At 42.2% G+C, this 23,541-nt stretch overlaps 1 protein-coding gene across 1 annotated transcript; it reads right to left on the bottom strand.

The window, feature by feature from the left end:
• Window positions 1-887: 887 nt before the first annotated feature.
• On the bottom strand, window positions 888-23,449 carry fxyd6 (FXYD domain containing ion transport regulator 6). Its single transcript, XM_080429680.1, has 8 exons — window positions 23,250-23,449; window positions 8,061-8,093; window positions 5,943-5,969; window positions 5,715-5,762; window positions 4,834-4,908; window positions 2,940-2,979; window positions 2,671-2,720; window positions 888-1,894 (listed from the first exon to the last, which is right to left on the bottom strand). The coding sequence occupies exons 2-8, from the start codon at window positions 8,086-8,088 to the stop codon at window positions 1,857-1,859; spliced, it is 306 nt and encodes a 101-aa protein (XP_080285806.1). The 5' UTR covers window positions 8,089-8,093; window positions 23,250-23,449; the 3' UTR covers window positions 888-1,856.
• Window positions 23,450-23,541: the final 92 nt, after the last annotated feature.

Genomic DNA, 23,541 nt, shown 5'->3' with positions numbered 1-23,541 from the left:
AATGCAGGACTCCGCTAAAGATCTGCAATGACGGTAGTGACCAGCAGAGGTTGCTAAAAAACGTTGTTTTTTTTACTTTCCTGGTACGGCTTTAAGTACAGCACTTGAGTAAATACACTTAGTTACTTTCCACCACTGTCCACCTGTCATCTACGGTAAATGAGCACATACACACATTATATTTTGTGTTCAGAAAACTTTATTTCTTATGCGAAAATCACAAACTGCTGCTACACAACAAAGCCTCATGCACAGGATAAAAACATCTTTTGAGTATTTGTCGAGATGATATCTTGAAAACAGTGCTACTTTGTTGGACCCCTATTAGTGAATGCCTGACCTACTGTACATAGTATAGGGTTCACCATGAATGGACGTTCATCTAGTTTCTCTCTATGATTTGGCTTCTAGGCTACTATTACTGTAGTCTGGCACATATCTGAGTTTTGATCTTTCCCCCTCTCTCAAACCCAACATACACTAACACACAGATGCGTGCACGAGCACACACGCGCAAGCACACACAAGTAGGGCCACAAGTATAAATTATTTTCTAGCGATTATTCTATCGATTACTTTTTTGATTAATCGAATAATCAAGAAATACAATTTTTTTAAATATATGTTTTGTATCTTTTATAAATCAATTATTTGTTATAATCAGCCAACTTGAATTACCCGAGTTACTACTTAAGCACCGTTTTACTGTATACTGCTGTATGTCATACAATGGTGTTGTACAATAACAGCAAGAATATATCCGATCTACAAGCTCACAACGCGTCACAATCCGACACGTTGTGAGCTTGTAGATCACCTGTTTTCGTTGTTTGAAGAAAAAAAAATCTAATATTTGTATCAGTTAAATCAATTAGTTAACTACACACATGCTCGCATGCACACACAAATTAACAGAATGTATGAGTGTGTTCAAGACTACGCGACAAAGCACGTATGAGACAAAGCGGACATGAGGACAGTCAACCAATCACATCATCATCCTAGAATGGATTGACGTTGAGTTGAGCCAGTGACAAAGCATCCAGGATGCGGCAGTGACACAGCTGAGAGGAGGATGAGCCCATACAGACATCTGTGCTCATCAGTAAACCATGGCAGTTGAGATTGTCATACAGTTTAAACTGTAGAAGGCCATCACAGTTAACATGTATACACACACACACACACACACACACACACACACACACACACACACACACACACACACACACACACACACACACACACACACACACACACACACACACACACACACACACACAAATGCATGTGCGCACACACATTGACCTACGTACAGGATATTTATTTATATTATCTATGTGTAAGCAATTCATACTTATCATGTGTAGGTATATATCTTATAATCTAAAGGTGAAAAATTGTATCAAGGACAATTGGTGAACCAAAGTTCATAACAAATACTAAAACCAGACAATAGTAATACAAAACATAGCACAATGGACAACACAGATTTTTTTTCTGCCCAGAATTGATCCTCATTGACAATCTTGTGTAGAAGGTGCTACTGGCTAAGACAAAGTGGAGAGAGACCCATTTGCAGAAAGGTACATTACAAACTGGACGACAGCACTGGTAGACGGGCACGGTCACAACAAAAGCGCAGAACAACGGCCTACAGGGTCATGTGCAGGTCACAAGGTTTATGCACACATTACACCTCCTTATAACTTAACCCCCACCCCCTTAGCCTGTCATATAGCCAATTCATCATAATTGATTTAACGTCGTATTGAATAGTGATTATCATCCGGTAGATTTGACATCAAATACGATTCACAATAATTTCAGGAGGCAGTCCATTCTAGAGGAGTTGATCAGATCTCAGCACTTTTTTCTTCGGCAGCCGCTGCAGCTGGAAGAGATCAAGGATTCATGAATGATTTGTTTCAGAAGAATTATGTTTCGTTTCCTCCCTCTCTCTCTCTCTCTCTCTCTCTCTCTCTCTCTCTCTCTCTCTCTCTCTCTCTCTCTCTCTCTCTCGGGAATTTTTGGAACCCACAAACAGGTTTCAGCCACCCCCAGAGGAAAATCACCAGCACCAAAATGATAAGAATTGAGAATAAAAAATAGAAATTGAAATCCTCTCTGGATGTGTTTAATAGCTTCAGCCCATTCAACCCCTCTTCTTTACAATTTCCGTGGTTTGGACCAGTAGTAGTGGAGTTAATAGACGGGTTATCACTATCTTGGCTTCATATCTATGGGTCTATTTCATGTCACGTAGGAGGTTTTCCCGTAATGATGTCAGTACTTCAACAAAGCCAATCGTCTAATTATGGACACTCTGTCTTCATGCTAATGTTTTCCCTGACTTGTGGTTTCCTAACTGTCTCTTTATCGGTTACAGTTTCAGAGCAAATCCTTTTATTTATTTTAAAAGCCATGCAGTTGAAAACAAAAGTGAAACTTAACTAAAATGTCGAATAGAAAGCCACCTGTGCCTTGTTTTTATGGCAACATTGGACATCCAAACCTCTCTCTCTCTCTCAGTTTGTCACATGTGCAAAATACAAACAAACAGTGAATAAATCCCTCTCACTTCTTGTATGTTTAACTGACTTATGGAGTAAGACAGGGGGTGAGACAGACGTTTGGGGGGGGGGGGATTAGTTAAGATGCGTTCCTCACCCTTGGAGACAATCAGGTTCTCTTCCTGAGCCTCATCGCCTCTGGGAACCCTGAGGTGACAATAAACAGGTTGTCATCATGTTGACCAAACGAGGTCTGGTAACAAATAGGCTCTTATTGTATCCTCAGCCATCTTAGCCTGCTTTCAAGATGCCATGAATCACAGAGAATATGTTTAGACATTACTAAGCGAGCGTGGTTGTGAATCATGGGGACTGGAGCCAGGCTACAGCCATCGTCCAATCAGAGAGAGAGAGACACCCACATACCTGGCCTTCTGCTGCTCGGCACTGCAGCGACACCGTCGACCTACAGACATCATCAACCATTAACCACGTGTTTTTTGTGTCACCTTTTTCAAAGGTGAAAAAAGCCATCACAGTAAAACGTTACACATTAAATGAGGATGAATTAATCATTATAGCACATCATAACCCGTTTCATTTATTTACTACCAACAGAGTGGACTACATGCATAAGAAAGTAAGTAGCCTTAACCAACGGCCATGTTGGCCATAGAGCAGGAGCTTATCTCCCGTTTCTGTGGCATGAGGTCCTATTTGGCAAAGACTATAGTCTTTGGTAGCTGTAGTATACAACCCTCGTAGACGTATTTATGATTCTGACGTCTTCAATCTACGAGAGTTGTAGGGTTCACGCCCCCTGGAGACATGGACTTTCTGCACTATGCCCCGTAGACACTCCAAACATGTACAAATGTGAAAATAAAAGTGCTTAACCCCAAGCCCCAAATGTTAACTGGCTCTACGGGGTAGTAGTTTAATGTAATAATCAATATCTTTCAATAAAGAAGTGTTTTAATGCCGTCTGTGGCCGAACGCCATTTTTTCACCCTCGTTTACTTCCTGTTTACATTAGTGTAATTCCGGGTTTCACCGGATGCGCCCCGTCACTACCCGTCACTACCCGTCACTACCCGTCACTACCCGTCACTACCGCCCATTGGGAACTTCCGACAGAATAGGCCACAGACGGCATTAAAACACTTCTTTATTGAAAGATATTGATTATTACATTAAACTACTACCCCGTAGAGCCAGTTAACATTTGGGGCTTGGTGTTAAGCACCTTTATTTTCACATTTGTACATGTTTGGAGTGTCTACGGGGCATAGTGCAGAAAGTCCATGTCTCCAGGGGGCGTGAACCCTACAACTCTCGTAGATTGAAGACGTCAGAATCATAAATACGTCTACGAGGGTTGTATACTACAGCTAAGTCTTTGGTATTACCCGGCCGGGGGATTGAACCCTGACCTCCCAATCTCAGGGCGGAAGGACACTCTAACCACAAAGCCACTGAGCTGGTCATTTATTTACTAGTAGCAGCAACAGAGTGGAATCAAGGGCCCAGCATCCGGCTTTGAAATTCAGTCTATATAGGAAGTGACAGTTCATATGAATGGCCTGTAGTTTCGCTGTTTTACCCCTGCTGGTGTAAGTTTTTTTTCTCCATTCAAGTGGGTGGGTTTTTGACAAACTTTAGACTTGATTTCCTTACCTTATTAAACATTGTCATAAATACTATATGCTTCCAGTCGCTAGTTTAAAGTCTTCTTTCAATCACCATGATATGCCTTTTGGTAAATTATGGTCCCATTTATTTTAAAATGAAGTAGGGAAGATAAAGTAGGGTATGCTGTAGGAGGGGCGGGAAGACTTGATTGACAAGCTACACAACCAATAGCATTCATTCCCCGGCCCCACTCTTGATTGACAAGCTACCCAACCAATATCATTAATTTCCGGTTGCTTAGATATGACGCGATATAGAAAGAAAGCGGATTTGAAATCGTTGACACTTTGTCCATTTCTTTTTACAGTCTATGAGTGGAATACATGCATATCCACATAAAATGATCCAACAGGTACAAGCAAACACACACACACACACACACACAGGCAGCACACACAAACACACAGAGACACACACACACACACACAGAGACACACACACACACACACACACACACACACACACACACACACACACACACACACACACACACACACACACACACACAGAGACACACACACACACACACACACACACACACACACACACACACACACACACACACACACACACACACACACACACACACACACACACACACACACACAGAGACACAGGCTATACTTACTGACAATGAGAAGGATACCCAGTAAAAACAGAACCACAGCAAATGCGAGTCCTCCAATCCTGAGGCTCTCATAGTCTAAAGAGACATTTGATAAGAGATTAATGAGTGTGTGTGAGTGTGTGTGTGTGTATGTGTGTGTGTGTGTGTGTGTGTGTGTGTGTGTGTGTGTGTGTTGAACTTTTTCCTTTTTTTTTTTTTACAGGTGGGGGGGGGGGGGGGTTGTTTAAAAAGAAGGAAGTCGCACAACTCGTTAGCCACGGTGCAAAAAGTTTTTTAATTTGAAAACCAACGTATCAACAAAGTCTTCTTCAGGTTTTTTTCCCCCTAACACATCCTCTAATCCAGTGGTTCTCAAAATAAGGTCCGGGGGTCCACCAGGGGTCCTTGAGGCGGTAAAGCATCAGTTTAAAGGAGTAGTTCACCCAAAACATTTCTTTAGATTTTTTTGTTTTTGTCGCATTCCTAAGCCAATAATTTGACTCTGAAATTATTGGCTTAGGAATGCGACAAAAACAAAAACATCTCCATGAATTCAAGGCTTCATCGGGTGTGTAATTGATAGAAAATAAGATTTTTTTTGGGTGAACTACTCCTTTAACCACTTTAACCGTATATAAATTCGGCTATTTGAAAATAGCCGATCTACAAGCTCACAATGCTTCACATCACAAAGCATTGTGAGCTTGTAGATATGCTATTTTCAAAAACTTAAAACATTTAAACATTTAACAACACAAATCTTGTATGGGAGGTCCCTGACACAAAATATTTTCAGATGGGGTTCCACGGCCAAATATATTTGGGGGTCTTTGACATGAAAATGTTTGAGAACTACTCTAATAACTGTGCAGTGATGATAAGAGCTATCAACAGACACTTACCATAGACAAATGGGTTTTTAATGTCTTCCTTGCCATCCTCCTTGGCATCTATAAAGACACCCACACATGTTGGTAAGCATGCAATGAGTGTGCTGACAATATTTGATCAATAAACAACATGTATTGCATAAATACATGCATACTTGTACAATACTGTACAGTATGCACGTATGTACGCATGTACAGAATGTATATGGAGTTCCATGTGGCGTGGTCTGAAATACTCACCCTGTGCACCACTGGCTGCTACAGCTACTAGAGACAGGAATAGGGAGTAGCAGAGGATTATTGGACAAAGTGAAAAAGAGAAAAAATGGCAGAGCCACCTACACTATAAGATCCTCTGTGTTAATTTAACTCTGAGGGTGAACACATCTATTCTGCACACACTCAGAGTTACAAATAATCTGAATGAACACTGAGGATTTTACTGTGTGACAATAGTGTCAATGTCACCAAAATCACCATGACAAATTGTAGCTTATTGTTTTTATTTATTTGTTAAAAAGCACTAGTTTTCTAGATGTTTCCCCCTAGCTACCATACACGGGCCTTCCCCCCCCCCACACACACACACACACACACACACACACACACACACACACACACACACACACACACACACACACACACACACACACACACACACACACACACACACACACACACACACAATTTATTCATGTCCACATAAAGGAGAGCATACAAGAACACAAATATTAAAGGTACAGTTAAGGTTACATCAATACAACCATGGCATATGTCTTCATGATACAATAAGCATATCACTTAGTGCACTATGGGTGTAACAGCGTCTCCGCCATATGTGGCGGCTGCGTCATCCCAAAACCTATACCACTTGCTGGATGATGTGCTGTGATTGGCCAATACGCTTGTGCAAGGACGCGCTGTGATTGGCCAGTAGCCACTTTAAGGGCAGTTGGGGCAAACGTTCTCACCAAAACATGATTTACTATTCTGTCCCTATCGGTACATAACTTGAACAGCGCTGAGTCGGCCCAAGCGACTATAGCCCGCTCGGTGGTGCCTCACATGGCTCAAGTTCACTTCAGACGGCGTGCCTCTGTCGCGGTCCTAAACTATACAGGCTAAAAAAATTGCCCGCAGTTGTTGTAGGCAGAGGCACTTCCGCGTTGGCCACAGAAGGGGGGCGTGGTTATAGCACAAGTGGTATAAGCTTTAGTATGTCGCGTGGCGGCTACTAACAGCACAGACATTTTGCCTCCCTTTTGGGCATCCCAAGTTGTTGAAACCCTCTAACAACCAGTCTGTGGGCATGTCTAGGCTGCCATATGTAAAAACAAATAGTCTGCACCTATAGCCCGGCTCTGAGATTGTATGTAGAAGTGGTTGGTATTTAATGACATTGGTCATAAAGGCTTCCTCTAGGCTAGGGTCAAAGGTGCGGGTTATCTCTAATACAGACACCTCTCTGGACCACAACAACATCTGGTGTATTAGCTGTCAAAGATGTAAAAATGTCTGGGTTATCAAAGAGATTAAACATGGAATGGAATTACACAGGAATGTTTGTACATTCTCACAGAGAATGCGTGATATTTCCACTATTCTGTCATGATGTGCTATGTACATCCCTTTGTATTCATAACAGCCATTCAAGATGTGTGACAGTGTTTCACTTTCAGTGGTGTTTCAGAGTGGAGTGGAACCAGATGGAAAGATTGAGTCTGGTGGGAAAGACTTGGAGTCCGGGTTTTACTGTGAATGCACGAGCACTCGCGCACGCACGTACACGCACGCACACGCACACGCACACGCACGCACACGCACACACACGCACGCACACACACACACACACACACACACACACACACACACACACACACACACACACACACACAGTTTCCCTTCATCTTATTATTTTACAAACATAAGCTCCAAGTGTCAATTAACTTTGAATGATCTAATCAACCAGCGCTGTACGGCTCATTGCCCAGCTCCTCACAAACTATCTGTCTTAGGTGTGTGTGTGTGTGTGTGTGTTATATCTAATTATACAGCATGTACAACCAAGCAGACACACACACACACACGCACCATTTACTCCTTGCAGACAGTCAGTCAGCAGGAAGCCCTGAGGCACAGAGCCACACCCAAAACCTATTGATGTCACACCACTCCCTGTCCCTATTCTGCCCCCCTGTGGACAACTGGGATTAACATGGGAGTGTGTCTGTCCAGACCTCTGTACGTGCGTGCGTGCGTGCGTGCGTGCGTGCGTGCGTGCGTGCGTGCGTGCGTGCGTGCGTGCGTGCGTGCGTGCGTGCGTGCGTGCGTGGATTTGGTGAGTAGGGGAGCACTTACCAGAAAGGAAGAGCAAAACAGTTTCCATGGCAACTGTTGAAATAGAAAGAGAGGGAGAACAAGATAAATACATAAAGAGACAGAGAGAGAGAGAGAGAGAGAGAGAGAGGTGTATAGTGAGCTGTATTCTACAGTGTGACAATACATTAATTAATTACAGACATGACATGCATGCACACATGCACACACAATATTCAAACGCACACACACACACACACACACACACACACACACACACACACACACACACACACACACACACACACACACACACACACACACACACACACACACACACACACACACACACACACACACACACACTGCACTCTGGGTGCAGTTTCCATGCATACCTACAGCTACAGTATCAGTGTTCAGTAACATTGTGTTATCTTAACTGTGAAGAGTGTACAAATGGAACCAAATGGACCCGCCGTAAGGCTACTGTGCATGCATGTTCTCATTTCCTGACTGAGATCGTCCCGGTTTCCCTGAGGACACCAAACAACCTTGGCCTATTTCAATTACGTTCTTTCACACACACACACACACACACACACACACACACACACACACACACACACACACACACACACACACACACACACACACACACACACACACACACACACACACACACACACACACACACACACACACACACACACACATTTTTCAAAATGAGCAGATCTACATACTTCGAATAACTAAAATATAAATCAGGCTTAAGTGCACAGTGGGTCCTACCAGCTAGACGTGGGCAAGCTTGCTCTTATTGAGGTTTTAAAACCACTTACAGTATGTGTCAGAGCCGGTGGCAACGGCAGCTAAAATATCAATATAGATCAACAATGTCAACTAACTCCAATCAAATGTCTGGAAATGCATCATACATCGAGCTATAAGGCAACAGCAAACATGCTTTAAGTAAGAGTAATGATAGCAGTGGTGCAAAATTACACAGCAAAATCAACTCCCGACAGTTTGACAAACAAAAACATTCACTCTCAATGGACCACAATGGAAATAAGCTCTGGAGTAGTGTTTTTTTTTACAGGTATGGATGAATGTTTATATGTTTTTGTCGATAAAAACATCAATTCATCAATCAATCAATCAATCAGATAGATGAACCTTATATCCAATGCCTATAGTACGTTATAATACGTCTTTGGCAACAAAACCATAACATCATTTTGTGCTGCTTTCTGGTGCCATATCACCCAATTTTTGTCTCTCATTTTGTCTGCCTGCCTCACTCTCTCACAACCAATACTGACAACCAAGGCTGTATTTCTGCCTGTTTTATCCTGTCAATCTGGATGTTTGACTATGTATGCCTCTCTCTCTATCTCTTTATCTCTCTCATCAATGGTTTACAGGTGTAAAGAAGTGGGTGAAATTCGTTTGGTGTGAGCTGCATCATTTGAGCTGTTTTCTAAAGAGAGAAAAGAGGAGGGGGGGTAGCAGGGAGAAAAAAATCTAGCATTCTCCCTCTCTCTCTCTGTCTCTCTCTCCTTCACATCCTTTCCTCGTACCATATTGACATTATGCATGGAACACAGTCCATTCATTGGCATACTTGGCAGTCCAATGTGGCTGCTCAGTGCTCATTAGTAATTGGTTTAATTTAAGCCAAACAGATCTCAGCTACATACATGGTGGGATTGGTGACATAATGTGACACAATGCAGTAATTGGCAGCAGATGAACAAATGATCAGAGATGGTGGCATCTCAGAGCCCTCATTACATTAATGGTACGGTGTATATGTCACAGGGAAAATGGCATTCCAGGGAAATTGACAGGGGAGCGCTTGTTTTATAGGCACGGGGTGGTGCTGCGAGGCGGGGCTTTGATGCGAGGACGACGACCACAACAACAACATACTAACCAGGAAGCTACGCTAGGGAAACGCTGAAAATAAAATGGATAATATGAGAGAAATACTCAAGTAAAGTACGAATACCTCAAAATTGTACTTGAGTAAATCTACTTTGTTACTTGCACCACTAGTACAAGCCTCAGTGGCGCACTTCGATAATCATTGGACTCCCCACCCACTACCACTGGGAGCCGGGGTTTGACTCCAGCTTGGGACATTACTTTTTCAAACAACCGCGGACTACTTTTTTTTCGCTGATAAAGTATAGTTTTGGACCATGACGGAAGGCGCTCCGACTTAGCAGACCTTGAGGCAGAGGAGTCGCGCCCGAGCGCCTCCAGGCGCGAGTGCCCGCGACGACCTGCCGATGGTCTGCTAGTCGACTTAAGCGCCGTCCGAGTTATGTACCGATAGGCACAGAATCGTAAATGATGTTGTGTGGGGACTGCGTTTGCCCCAAGTGCCACTCACTGCACTAACATAGCCCGCCAGGCCCGCCCCCTGGAGAGTGTGTGTGTGTGTGTGTGTGTGTGTGTGTATGTGTGTACACGCGCGCGTGTGCGCATGCGTGTGTGCGTGCTGGTTTGTGCATGCGTGCGTGTGTGGTGTGGGGCTCATGTCTGGCTTGCATTGCCCTCTAGCGTTGATTCTACAGAATTGCATGAGGGGCATGAAAACAAGCGTACCCCTTTCAATTTCCCTGGAATGCCATTTTCCCTGTAACATATATATACAGTAGCATACACTCTTCTACGCAAAACCCTGGTACAATATGACCCTGGCTGGGGTCATACCAAAGTTGCTGTTGGTGTTTGCCCCTGGGGGCAGTGTCGTCTCTATGGGGGGGCATTGAGGGCAATGCCCACCCAGATTAGACTTTGTGCCCCCCCAGTCCAGATTGGCCAGTAGTACCCTACCCCACCATTATTTTTATATGTTTTACAGGTGTTAAACATATATGTGCTTTTTATGTTATGTGTGATCATTATAAATATATACATTTTCAAATTAATTAATAGTTTAATGAAAATGCAATAATACAAGGTACACTGGCACTGCACCGAGTCGGATTTGTTTTGATGTAGCACACCTGACACGCGACGTGACATTACCTCCTGTGTGTTTGTGCATGCAGCACATAAGTGAGAAAACTAGTAAAATGGACATAAGGAAGTGTCTCAAAACGCCATCTACATCTGAAAAATCAGACCCACCACCGTCCGGATGTCAGGCGATAATTCCTATTGACAAAGACAGTGAAGATTGTGAAACTATGCCGGTCCTGTTGTTGCGGGGAGTTCAAACGCACCCGGTTCCGGTGCAACTTACACAGAAAGTAGCAGCAGTTTGGACCAGACACCAGAGCCACCAAATCAGGTGAAATGGGATAAATATCTGAGCAGCATTTATATAGTGGGAAGAAACGCTCGTTTGTGAGTTCAATGGTTTCATAGTAGCCCTGAAACGTCATATCATGACAGTCATGACGAAACTTCAACCTGGTTTTTGCACTTTCTCATTTACGGCCCGTACATCTACATAAACGTTCAGATTTCAAATATAAAGTGCTTACTCCATGGCCACGGACGTTACAATTATGTACGGTTCCTCAAAAGTACCCGTATATTCCGTGTTGTTCAATAAAAAGCATTGAAGTTAGAGTTATAATGAATCAGAGTGCAATACACCTCCCAACCGGTGACATTACATATATAGGGGTGTTAATAAAGTGCCCCCCTTGGAAAAATTAAGGCCCCCCTGCTGATTACTGTCTGGAGCCGGCACAGCCTGGAGGGCGCTCTCCCACTTTGACAACCTGTCGACTAGACTCGTACACATGTAAAGCCAAGTCCACACCAATGACTGGCCTTTAGAAAACTGTTTCAGGGTAAACTAGAAAAAGTGCTCCTCGGAGCACAGGTCTCCGCCAGGTCAGGTAGGTTATTGTGGCCTCCTGGTGGAGCTATAATAGGCCAATGTGAAAAGGGTGCCATTTCTTTTTAGGCCTTGCATGGCAATAGGACACAGCATTCATGATTTGTTTTGCTAAATTAGACCTGCTGGTGGCGCTATAACAGGCCAATGTTAAAAGGGTGGCATTTGTTCCTCAACATAGTGTGAATGTGCGTGCAAAGTTTGACCGCAATCAGACGCTGCGTTCATGCTTTGCGGCATTTTGTTCAAAACAAGCCACTACTGCAAACTTTAGATGTGAATCTTAGCCAATCAGGATGGAATATGAAAAATGAAACAGATCCGGCTTGATCACATGACTATAGAGATCATGTGTACCGATTTGCGTGAAATTTGGATAAAATCGGAAAGAGTAATATAAAGAAATATGTTTTACATAAGTCGGCCTCCTGGTGACGCTATAAAAGGCAGAAGTGAAAAATGCAGGGCAAAGGGTTTTCCTTGACCTCTAGGGAGTGCGCATACAGTTTTACACAGATCGGTGCAGTTATAGGTAAAAACACAAATGGGCCTGTTATAGCGCCACCATGAGGCTGATTTGAAAATGTTCAAGTGGCATTTCTTCCTCTGCCTAATGGGAATGTGCTTGCAAAATATCATGGAAATTGCATGCTGTGTTCATGATTTGAGGCATTTTGTTCAAAACGGAGCTCTCCTACAAAATTTGGAAGACATTTTTTGCCAATCAAGATGGAATATGAAAAATCTGAAAGACTGGTTTTGTTTAATGACTATATAGATACTGTGTACCGATTTGCATGATTTTTGGGCAAAATCTGTAGGAGTACATTAAAAAAATATGCTTTGCACAAAGCGGCCTCCTGGTGGCGCTATAACAGGCCTATGTGAAAAATGTGGGGCGAGGAGGTTCTGCTCTGGTATCCAGGGAGTGTGTGTGCACAGTTTGGCTGCGATCAAGCCAACGGTGCCGGAGATTAGCTGTACACAAAATGACAGAATGACACACGGACGGACGGACGGACGGACGGACGGACGGACGGACGGACGGACGGACACACACACACACACACACACACACACACACACGGACGGACGGACAGGGGGTAAAACATACTCGGAGACAGTAATTTTCTCTTAGAGAAGCTATCTGTCTAGTCAAGGCAGACACATTGGATGTCTTTCCTCAAGGTCTTTTCAACCGTCACATGGTATTATTCACTGAATACCGTGCAAGATGGTCAAGTCAAAACCTTATGACAGTTCTGTCACTATCTTTATGTATTATTTTGAAGGCTGCATACATTTCTCACAAATATGACAGCTGGCTGGCCCCAAACTGTACTACACTCTCTCTCACCTCAGACAGATCAATAAGCACTTTATCATACTCAGCTAGCAGACTCAATACCTGTCAGGCTAAGGTAGGGTCCCCCCTTCAAAACCCATTAATGGCTTTAACACCCAGTGGCCATGAACAGTAAATCATCAACTTTGAAAGGTCCAAGCCACATCTGAGAACCATCTAATTTACCAACTATGAATGAACATAATATCCCTTTATTTTGCATTGTTGATTCATTCAAAACCAGCTCTCTAACTAAGCATATTTTAATGTACAGTGCTCTACATACTGTACCTGTAATAATATTTGAAAGGTTTATGTTGGTGTTTGCATTGTCCCGGCAGGATAAGGTGTTTCTAACAATGGGTTAATGCAAGTTCTCTAATTTGTCATTTATATAGGTTTTAGAATTAGGATAACAAACCATTTCATTCTAACCATTCTTTTACTGTAAACATTTCGTTCTTCCTTTTTCTGCTTCAGTCCCTCAGACATCCTCTTCCCCATTTACCCCTTTGACCAAGCCCAGCCCATCTGGTGTGAAAACGTCACTTATCTTAATGGATGTGGGATAAACATAGAGAATTAGATGGATGGATGGATGGATGGATGGATGGATGGATGGATGGATGGATGGATGGAGGTGGGAGGTGTGTGTGAAGAGTGGAGTCTGAAGCCCTGTTTTGTCTCATCCCCTGCACGCTATATAATGACTCAGATATGGCTATGAGTGTTTGGGGTTAAGTGGCTGTTGGGACAACCTCAACTGATTCTGGAGCAAAATAAGATAGCCTGAGGTTGGAGGGCAAGCAATTAGTCAGACTCAAAACACTGCTGTGAATGGAGACCTTTTTGAAGGACAAACAATTTGAGAAGACCCTTTGTGAGAAAACATTGTCTTTTATACAAATAAAGGCCTCCTTTAAGTCTTCAAACAATGCTTTCTTTGTAATAATTTATAGTGAGTTTGTGCACTTAATGCAATTACCAGGTCCAAATGAAGAGGGAGTAGAACAAATGGAGATTGTAACGCATTGATCATGAAATGGACAGATATAAATCACTATAATATTGCCAAATCTCAGTATGTTCTCACTCTGCTTATGCTACAATTTTACAGTTGCTTGAGTTCTCCAACTTAACATATTTGTTTGACTCATCATATCGGATCACACATACTTTAGTTTTGACTCTTGCAGACAACGGTGGATAAGACAAAGGACAGAGTGAGGTCGTGAATTCACAGCAAAGATTGGCAGAGATTTTAATGGTGCAATCAGAGTCTCTATCCAGAGAGAGCATAGCAGTAAGCCATCCATTGACATATGTTAAGTCACATGAGTTCCCTGTAGGGTGTCTGACTCCACACATTACCCTGTGCCTGTACCCTTGCCTCTCTGTCTATCCTCAACCTACTTTATTGCTGCAATTGTTTGGCAATATCAGATTATAGACACTACTGCCACTGCCCAAATCTCCAGAGAGGGACAGTGTCTAAGAGGGAGGGGACAGTGGAAGGACTGTCATTTTTTAGGGGAGAGGACAGCAACAGGGTGGGCAGTTGTATGGCAGAGCTATTTTCAGTGAATGGTCAGAAAAAATGAAAGGCAAATGTAGAGCAGAGACACAGGAGAAACAGGATGGTCAACAAAGAGAAAACAAAAAAATGAGGCAAAGGGAGGGAACGTACGTGCTATAACCAGGTCAAAATGACCAGGTCACAGACGAGGCACTGCCATATTGTATTTGCTCAAACAAAAATGCTTTAATCTCTGGAAATACATGTTCTAAATGCACCTCATTTAACAGGGTAGACAGGATTAATGGGCCATCCACACCAAGCAGTATAACGATAAATTTATCAGAGACTTGTGAATGTTACAAACATCTTAATTGCATCAGACAAAGGACTTCTCTCTGTTTTGCTAAGCCTTACTGTTGCATTTGACACCATTGACCAACACAGTGAATGTTAAATATAGCTAGGGAATTTTAGCAAAATGTTTGGACCATCTGTGAAAAAATGTACTACCAATAGCTTTCTTCACCAATGTGTTCTTATAGGTGTCTAGAATCACCTCTCAATTTATTTAAACCCAACTCCTCGTGGAAAATCCTGGAGAGCCAATCAAAGTTAAGGAGCCCAGAGGGCTTGGGTGAAAAATATGAAAAGAAATAAAAGTCTTGTGAGGTGTCTAACTAGGGGTTTTCAGGGGTGCTGAATCCATTCCAACCATTATTTTTGAGTAAAAATGTCTCCCTGGCCATCTAATATTGGTATATTGGTAATTGTTAGTGTATAATCAGTGTATAATCAATGGTAGGGGATTGGGGTGTTGTTCAATTGATTCTATTCTGAAAAATAAAATAAAAATATTGCTAAACACTTGATAAGAGTGTACACCTACTGTGCACATGCTCAGTGGGATACACTGTCTGCATGTGGGGAAGGAGCGGGAGTGTTGCATCCAGGAAAATATTTCTGGACGATTTTAAGGTACGGTAGTTTATCTACTTTTTGGCATTTATTTTCCTCTGCTGGCAAAACTTTTGATTACTGTGAATTTAGATGTCAATTTTCTCTAGCCTATTGCTTACATTGAACAACCATTAGTTAAACAATCATGACACTTGTCTTTTAGTAGACAACATGGAAGAGGATTCTGTAGCTTGTGGCTTAAGGTGCTTCATCTGTGGTGGTCCTGAGACTGAGATTCAAAAGCTCTCAAAAGTCACCCAAAAAGGCTATGCACAGATTTTGTCTTATTCTGAGAGTGTGGATGATGCAGCATTAACACATCCACTGCCAAGGGCTAATCTCATAATGTACTCACCAGTGCCAAGGTGTTTTTGTTGTTTTTTTGTTTTTTTCATGTCGCCATAGATCTTGTTAAAATCCTTAAGATTGAGCGCTACACAGTCTGTTTACATCCGCGAGATCTCCCTGTATCTCCCAGTGAAAACCACGTGTCAAACGGGGCATCCATGTTTGAGTTAGAGCGGATTACGTTAAACAGTGAAATGCGAGGAGAAAAAACTACAGGAAGAGAATTGAGTTTCAGTTTCGTCTGTAGAATGGGAGCGGGCGTGATCGTGAAAACCGGATCCCAAATAATTCTATTTCCTGTCATCAAACCGGAAACGGAAGTGGATCAAAAAAAATCCGAAAGTGCACCCGGACCGCGCATGCGCGAAAAGACCGCAGCCCGTAGGGCTACGGTCTCGGCGCTTAACAGTTGGATTTAACGGCCCGTAGGACTACGGTCTTGGCAGTTAATGTGTTAATCAGAAGACTACATGAGGACTGGAAAAACTGAGATGACCCCAAACTAAGATACCATTTGGAATGCAAAACCGAGCTATACAGTCGTGCAAGAGGTATATCCACTGGAAATTGTACGTTTTTTTCACTGTGCATGATGAAAGTTGCCACTTGCAGATTTCAATCCTATTCTATGTTGTGAGTGACATCATAATTTAATAAAAACTTTAAACATAATCTATTCTTTAGAGCAAGATGAGCAAGACCAACGGCCAGGCAGGAAGAAAAGACGCAGGGCATTGTCTGGGTCAAGTAGTTCAAGTGCTAGCTGGCACACTTGATCTACCATAATACTTGCATCCTTTGCAATGAAGGTATCAATGTTGGCACATTGAAAAGAAACCATGGCAAGTCTTTTGTATGTAAGATTCAAATGAATTTTGATAATTGTTTTTCTTGCTCCTCATTGTAGGCTTCCACTCAAAGTAAAATAATTTAATCATGCACATACTGTATGTGGCTACCTTTTATCCAGACAGAGCTCGGCAGTATCATGCACCTGATAATGTCTACCAGGACCAACTGAAAAGGAGTTTGATGCAGAGAGCAAAGCGACGAGGTGATGACTGGGGACCTGAAGTCGCTGGTTGCCTGTCTGGTATTATAGATTTGGTGGCAGAAGAGGCAGTATATCATATTCGATGAAGAAGAGACTTTGAGAACCCTGTTACAAAGTCTAAGGTAACATTATATGGATACACAATACAGCTGTACAATACAACTCACATTTCTTATCCTTTATTAGTCCCCCTCATTACTGGACCCATATCAATCTTGCAGAATAAATTATTTTGAAGTCAAAAGTTTCACTATTAAAAATTATATTTCTTCCCTCAGGACAAGAAATGTGAGTTGTATTGTACAGCTGTATTGTGTATCCATATAATGTTACCTCAGCCTTTGTAACAGGGTTCTTAAAGTCTCTTCTGCATCGAATATGATATACTGCCTCTTCTGCCACCAGGCGACCAGCGACTTCAAGTCCCCAGTCATCACCTTGTCGCTTTGCTCTCTGCATCAAACTCCTTTTCAGTTGGTCCTGGTAGACATTATCAGGTGCACGATACAACTGCCGAGATCTGTCTGGATAAAAGGTAGCCACATACAGTATGTGCATGATTAAATTATTTTACTTTGAGTGGAAGCCTACAATGAGGAGCAAGAAAAACAATTATCAAAATTCATTTGAATCTTACATACAAAAGACTTACCAGGGTTTCTTTTCAATGTGCCAACATTGATACCTTCATTGCAAAGGATGCAAGTATTATGGTAGATCAAGTGTGCCAGCTAGCACTTGAACTACTTGACCCAGACAATGCCCTGCGTCTTTTCTTCCTGCCTGGCCGTTGGTCTTGCTCATCTTGCTCTAAAGAATAGATTATGTTTAAAGTTTTTATTAAATTATGATGTCACTCACAACATAGAATAGGATTGAAATCTGCAAGTGGCAACTTTCATCACAGTGAAAAAAACGTACGATTTCCAGTGGATATACCTCTTGCACGACTGTATAGCTCGGTTTTGCATTCCAAATGGTATCTTAGTTTGGGGTCATCTCAGTTTTTCCAGTCCTCATGTAGTCTTCTGATTAATGCTGCATCATCCACACTCTCATAATAAGACAAAATCTGTGCATAGCCTTTTTGGGTGACTTTTGAGAGCTTTTGAATCTCAGTCTCAGGACCACCACAGATGAAGCACCTTAAGCCACAAGCTACAGAATCCTCTTCCATGTTGTCTACTAAAAGACAAGTGTCATGATTGTTTAACTAATGGTTGTTCAATGTAAGCAATAGGCTAGAGAAAATTGACATCTAAATTCACAGTAATCAAAAGTTTTGCCAGCAGAGGAAAATAAATGCCAAAAAGTAGATAAACTACATACCTTAAAATCGTCCAGAAATATTTTCCAGGATGCAACACTCCCGCTCCTTCCCCACATGCAGACAGTGTATCCCACTGAGCATGTGCACAGTAGGTGTACACTCTTATCAAGTGTTTAGCAATATTTTCTTATTTTATTTTTCAGAATAGAATCAATTCAACAACATCCCAATCCCCTACCATTGATTATACACTAACAAGAACCAATATACCAATATTAGATGGCCAGGGAGACATTTTTACTCAAAAATAATGGTTGGAATGGATTCAGCACCCCTGAAAACCCCTAGTTGGACACCTCACAAGACTTTTATTTCTTTTCATATTTTTCACCCAAGCCCTCTGGGCTCCTTAACTTTGATTGGCTCTCCAGGATTTTCCACGAGGAGTTGGGTTTAAATAAATTGAGAGGTGATTCTAGACACCTATAAGAACACATTGGTGAAGAAAGCTATTGGTAGTACATTTTTTCACAGATGGTCCAAACATTTTGCTAAAATTCCCTAGCTAATAAGGAAGATCTTTTCTCTCATTTTCACCATGCTTCATTTATTTTCTGGGGCATTCCACTGTCAGTTCCTCTTTCCCACACTATCAAAAGAAAACCTTCCATTCTCAAGTGTGAGCACTATAAGTCAATCACACTTTTTAAATTTGCAGTCAGCCAATCAGGTGATGTGCTCAGTTTAAAAAAACATCTGCTCTGAACCTGTCATTCTCTTTTCAGACTGATGCGTTGCACAACCCACCTTCTACCGTAGCTCCACCTTGTTAAAGAGTACAGTAGGAAGGAGATTTCACCTTAACCGCAACAAGGATCTAGACTTCAGGGAGGGTTCTCTCGCCTCCATCATCATTGGATAATCATACTGTGTTAGCTTTAATTAAGTCTAATAGTCAAAACTTGTAACCTCTTATCCTTCATATCGATGAATACTGTAGGTTTGACAACAAAACTCATGATAAGGCAACTTTGATCAATGTTATCCTTACCAACTCCCCCATAGGTAGTTCCAATCTGGGGTGTTTTGTGCTACTGTCAGTGACCACTGTTGTATTGCCTGTTGCCCTAAAAGACTGCTCTGTTAAGCTGCAGGCTCATATCAACTGTAAACTGATTTTTAAAAACTTCAGCTCTCAAGCCTTTTTTACATGACCTGGCCGATGACCTGGCCTGATTCCCACCGTAGATGAGGCATGGAACCTGTTCTCAGTTCTGTGACTGCGAGCTGTTCAATAACATAATTAATAAGCATGACCCTGTTAAAAAAAATATGAATAAAGAAAAACACGCTGCCTGCCTGCCACAAGGCAATTCTCCTGGTTTTATTTTTGAATAGGCAAATGCTGACTCCTCGCCCTTTGATTCTCCTGCCAGCTCAACTATAGCCACATCAGACACCATCTCTCCCTCTCCTACAACCATACATCCCATCAATGCATGCTACTAACTTGCCTTCTGCCATGGATTGTGGACCCCCGGGCTATGAATCAAGGGTTTCCATGGACGGTTTCTCTCTCTCTCTCTCTCTCTCTCTCTCTCTCTCTCTCTCTCTCTCTCTCTCTCTCTCTCTCTCTCTCTCTCTCTCTCTCTCTCTCTCTCTCTCTCTCTCTCTCTCTCTCTCTCTCTCTCTCTCTCTCTCTCTCCCTCCCTCCCCCTTCCTCCCCAACCTGTCAAGGCAGATGGCCTCCCACCTAGAGCCTGGTTCTTTCCAAAGAACGCGTCTTACAGTTAACCACTTAAACCCTGCCATTCCAGTTCTGGGCACGTCATAATGGGTGAACATTAGTCGAAAATAGGTGAACATTCAGTGACAATGACAGATCTACAATTGGTGTACTGTATAGAGGGACACAATGAGGGGCCAAAGGATAGACCCCTGTGGGACTCGGGTCAACAAACTGTAGGATTTAAGTGTTAAGGGTGGTTTTTTTCTGTGCTGCCATAGCCAAGTATAAATAACAAACAAGTGGAATGAAAATGACAAAATAACAATATTAAGAGATTTAAAATCATTTAAAATGTCTCAAGTTACAGTAAGGCATATAGTCCATAAACACGACAGACATATACAGAAGCAGTGGAGCCAGGTGACGGCATGTATTATGGACAATGGCATGGCACATAAGGGCATGACCATAAAAAGGCAATCTATGCCTGTTTGTTTTTACATACTGTATGAGTGCTCATGCCTGACTGTATGGATGTCTTCCCTTCTAGGACACTATTGCGTGCCACAAATATACAGAAATTAGGTGGTGTGTGAAAGATTTGTTAAGTCCGCCGTCCCTGGAGGTTGTATGGAGGTTTCTGTGTCAGACAGGCAGTGAGTGTGTGTGTGTGTGTGTGTGTGTGTGCAGAGCCGTCTGGGAGAAATGCGGGGCCCGGTGCGAAGTCGCTAAAGTTACCTGTTCTCTCTCTCTCTCTCTCTCTAAGAAGTCCCGCTGAATTCCATAGACAACATTGAGCAGCAGCGACAATAATAATACTACTTACTAATTTACTATGTGTACAATGGCCAGCGGCAGTAGGCCATTGTACTTTTCATACAGTACATGTATGTAAAGCAAAAAACGTGCAGTAAAATATCTCCACTTTCCCACAAGATTAAGACGGACTTCCATATCCGTGAGCATATATATGGGACACATATTGACAGGTGCTATGATGTTGGTGTGGGGTAATTAATGACTAGAATGTAATATCTCATCCCGATTCCCGACACTTCACCAAATTAATTCATACAAATTAAAACAAAATATTAGATTGTGAATATTTAGAGAAGACATCTTTTTATTTACATTATAATGAAATAAATGTATATATATTTCATAATTTCCTTCTCAAAATCAAATAATTGTCACGGACACGTTTGAGGTACTAGGGCCCCAGGGGGGCCTAAAGAAAAAAAACTACTAGCGGGTTTTTTTTTAAGAGAAAAAAATCATGGGGGGCCCACAGTGAATCTTTGTCCCCAGGGCCCAGAGTGTGGCGCTACGCCCCTGCGTGTACGGACATGTTGGTGACCCCTTGTTCACGATGTTACATGACCAATGTCACAAATGTAGGTCAACTTTTTACTCTACATATTTTTGTTTTTCTTATTTTTCAATTTGTAAACTGTTTATATGATGTTCTGCATAATAGTGTATATCTGTTTGTCATTTAATGTCACTATGAATCGAGTACATAAGGACCCCATTTGAAACAAGCCATTATTAGGCTTTCATGGGCTTTTTAATCCTATTTAGTTGACCTTGTATTTAAACTGTACTGTCATGTGCTTTTTTCTGCAAACTTAAAAAAAATGTATTCAATCAACCCAATGTACAAATGTAGTAGTAGGCTACACACACCACCACCACCACCACAGCCCAAGTGATGATGCATCACCATGACGACAATGTGCGTCGTTCCATAGTATCCATTTATCACCATAGAAACTGAGCGGCCACCATGTCTGCTATTAGGGCGAAGATGCAAGGAGGCAGTGGTTCTCTCAGGCAGTGGTTCTCAATCTTTTCAGGCCGCCACCCCCAAAAGAATCATATTTGAACTGGGGACCCCCCACCCTGACAAGCACTATTGTAGGAGTTGAAGCGTTACATTTAGTTTGACTCAGTTCTACAGATACATTTTGTGAAAATAGCAGATCTACAAGCTCACAGCGCCTCATGAGCTTGTAGATCGGCTATTTATTTTGTTTAGGTATTAAAAAGGTCTTAAAAGTCACTTCACTGTCATCCCAAAAATCATGGGGTCCGGGGGTCCCGACCCACAGGTTGAGAACCACAGTACCGGCGAGACAAGACGATGGGTGTGGCAGGCAATGCCAGGCATACAATAGCCACTTGTGATTGTGAATAACAATGCATTTGTCAGTCGGTTTATCAGTATATTAAATAACCAGCTACATATACTGAACGTCACTGAAATACAGAGCGCGATTTGAAACCACGTTGTTAATCCATTCCGTGCGCAAAGTTGCGCGATGTGCGTCTGAAAGGCTGAGCGCTATTAAATCCACATAGATATGCACTTTACGCTGTTCTATCATCACGCTCATAATAACCTCGCGTCACCAGTCTTTCCACCTCGGAGGAAATACGCTCATAATAGTCGACCGTTATAGCTGAACGATCGGCACGTATAGTTGCCGTGCGTAGGCTTGTATGCGTACCGACCTGCTTTTCTCCTTTATATAACAACCTGTGGATCTTCCAACTGACAAGAAAAGCGACCCCGCTGTCAGTTGGAAGATCCACAGGTATAATCAAGTCGGTTATTCCATGGGATTTCTCATCACTTCTACAAGGAGTAAAATAAAACATTTCCACAATCAATAACATGATGTAGCCTGACAATGCTGTGCGTAGTGTGTGGATATTGGGTTAAGCGGTTCTAATCAATTGTATTAATTTGTGACAGCTAAGGAGAAACCTCCTCCCATCTCCTACGATTTTAAATAATCCCGTAACGGGCAGTTTGTCAAGAGTGTTTGTCGTGACTCGTGACTCGTTGACCCGCAGTGAAGGTTATTAGTCATCAAACAGAATTGGCACACCTTCATATCAAACGAGCCTTCATAAGATACAATAAAATATAAACTATTCATGTAGGTCAACAAGCTTCCACTGTTCGAAAAACACAGCTTCGTTGACAATTGCGTGAATTTTTTGTGCAGCTTTAATATCCATTTGCACATTAAAGTAAATTGATAAACCACCATTGGCCCAATGAGAACAATCAAAAAAATAATACATGTAGTTGCATTCATTCTTGACGTTTTCAATCAATACGTGGGATTCTCAACTTACCTCTTGATTCTCCAATTGACAGCAGACAAAGGGGGAAAAAAAGAAAACCACCGGCGACAATCAACTAGTTGTTCCTCCAAATATTATTCTCTCTGCACAATATTCACATCCAACTAAACAGATGTCTTTGATTTAAAAAAAATGGATGAAGGCTAGTCTATTGTGGACGTATTTAAGGGAGCTCTCTCTCGCTCTCCTCTCTCTGAGCTCTCTCTCTCTCTCTCTGAGCTCTGAGCTCTCCCTCTCTCTGAGCCCTAAGCATTTTGTATTTACTATATAAATTGTCAACTAA

The sequence above is a fragment of the Gymnoscopelus braueri genome (genome assembly GCF_963280865.1).
Source record: "Gymnoscopelus braueri genome assembly, chromosome: 5".
In the NCBI taxonomy this organism is placed as follows: Eukaryota; Metazoa; Chordata; class Actinopteri; order Myctophiformes; family Myctophidae; genus Gymnoscopelus; species Gymnoscopelus braueri.
The sequence above is the reverse complement of the archived record's forward strand: the minus strand, read 5'-3'. Positions and strand labels throughout refer to the sequence as shown.

What these genes read in the sequence shown, in the direction of transcription:
- fxyd6 (XM_080429680.1), bottom strand. Translation starts at nt 8,088, where the DNA reads ATGGAAACTGTTTTGCTCTTCCTTTCTG. An exon ending in TGTTTTGCTCTTCCTTTCTG is followed by an intron (nt 5,970 to 8,060) that starts GTAAGTGCTCCC and finishes TCCTGTCTCTAG; the next exon opens with TAGCTGTAGCAGCCAGTGGT. An exon ending in GGGTATCCTTCTCATTGTCA is followed by an intron (nt 2,980 to 4,833) that starts GTAAGTATAGCC and finishes TGATGTCTGTAG; the next exon opens with GTCGACGGTGTCGCTGCAGT.